The following is a 1515-nucleotide window of genomic DNA, read 5'->3' as shown; positions in this document are numbered from 1 at the left end:
ATATTATACTATATATATATATACTACTATACTATATTATTATATTATTATTATTATACTAAATAATAATAATAAATAAAATTAAAAATTAAAAATTATTTTTTTTTCTTTAAGCCAATTAATTTACCATGAACTTCATATTTCCAGTTCCTGAAGCTTCTGTCCCAGCTGTCGAGATCTGTTGACTAAGGTCTGCAGCTGGAATAACTTTTTCAGCAAGAGTAACTCTGTAGTTCTCCAAGAACACCACCTTCAGTTTATTGCCAACTACAATATCATTATTCACCACATTTGCCACAGCACAAAAGAGACGAATAATCTGCTTTGCCATGTAATAGCCAGGTGCAGCCTTTGTGAAGAAAAAAAAAGGGCGAGGAAAATTATTTTTTAAGTTATTTTATTTACTGAGTAGATATATTTAAAAAGTTTAATTAGTATGGTGGAATAGGAGTAATACACCAACCTTGCCTCCAATCATGACTGTTCTTGGAACAAATGGACCACTTGGATCTCTCTTGATTCTATTGTATAAAGTAATGATATGGAGACAGTTTAGCAGCTGACGTTTGTACTCGTGGATTCTCTTAACTTGAACATCAAACATGGAAATTGGGTTTACTGTGATGTCATATTCCTTCTTGATGTAAGCTGCTAACTTCATTTTATTTTCCTGAAATATAATAAATGTCAAGTCAAGGTAAAATCTATAATTATCAATTCAAATAGAGTAAATAAACTACTTACAGCCATTCAATATTCATACAGCTTTTGGACAGGAAACCATAATATACTCATGAAGTAAGAATTCAAATACTGAACAATCAAAACCTTGCATGAAAAAATAAAAATTACTTCTCCACGGTACACTAGATCAACAGTCAACCTAATAATGAACTACATTTTATTTTTGATGTAAAAACTACAAATTGCTCTTTTATAAGTAAAAGTACTGGAAATAAAATCAAGACAGCTGACAGGTCTCCAGTTAATTACATCCTTTGCTGAAAACATGAATGACCAATATACTTTTAAATTTTTTTTTGTTTTTGTTTTTGACTAAGTATAAATCAAAATATATTAAGTCATCAAGAAATTAATGTTGCATTTTGGAACAATTTCATTAACCCCCCCCCCAAAAAAACGTACATCATGTATAATAGTTAAACGAACTGCCTAAATGTCACATCATTGTAACCTATATAACGTGTAAAGTTTAGTATACTCTAATCCCTTATAGTGATGATACACACACACGTGGAAATGCATTGTCGTGGAGAAGAACACCTTTCCAACTGACGAGTAAAGGGCATTTCTGATGAAGGGCTTGATTAAAACATTCCAATTGCTGACTATAGATCTCTGCACTGACAGTTTGCTGTGGACTGAAGAGTTCAAAATTAATTACTCTTTTGATGTATACCAAATGCAAAGTAACACTTCCTGTGGATGGGGTTCAGTTTTTTGTTGGTTTTTTTTGGGGGGGGGGGGGGTATAATTACTTACCTACATACATTA

General features: G+C 31.6%; 1 protein-coding gene across 1 annotated transcript; it reads right to left on the bottom strand.

The window, feature by feature from the left end:
• Window positions 1-127: 127 nt before the first annotated feature.
• LOC106477820 (glycogen phosphorylase-like) lies at window positions 128-702 on the bottom strand (the record flags this gene model as incomplete). Its single annotated transcript, XM_013938345.2, has 2 exons — window positions 464-702; window positions 128-349 (listed from the first exon to the last, which is right to left on the bottom strand). Coding segments are annotated over exons 1-2 (420 nt in total), but the record flags the coding sequence as incomplete, so codon positions are not given.
• Window positions 703-1515: the final 813 nt, after the last annotated feature.

Source organism: Limulus polyphemus, unplaced genomic scaffold, assembly GCF_000517525.1.
Source record: "Limulus polyphemus unplaced genomic scaffold, Limulus_polyphemus-2.1.2 Scaffold81688, whole genome shotgun sequence".
Taxonomy (NCBI): domain Eukaryota; kingdom Metazoa; phylum Arthropoda; class Merostomata; order Xiphosura; family Limulidae; genus Limulus; species Limulus polyphemus.
The sequence above is the reverse complement of the archived record's forward strand: the minus strand, read 5'-3'. Positions and strand labels throughout refer to the sequence as shown.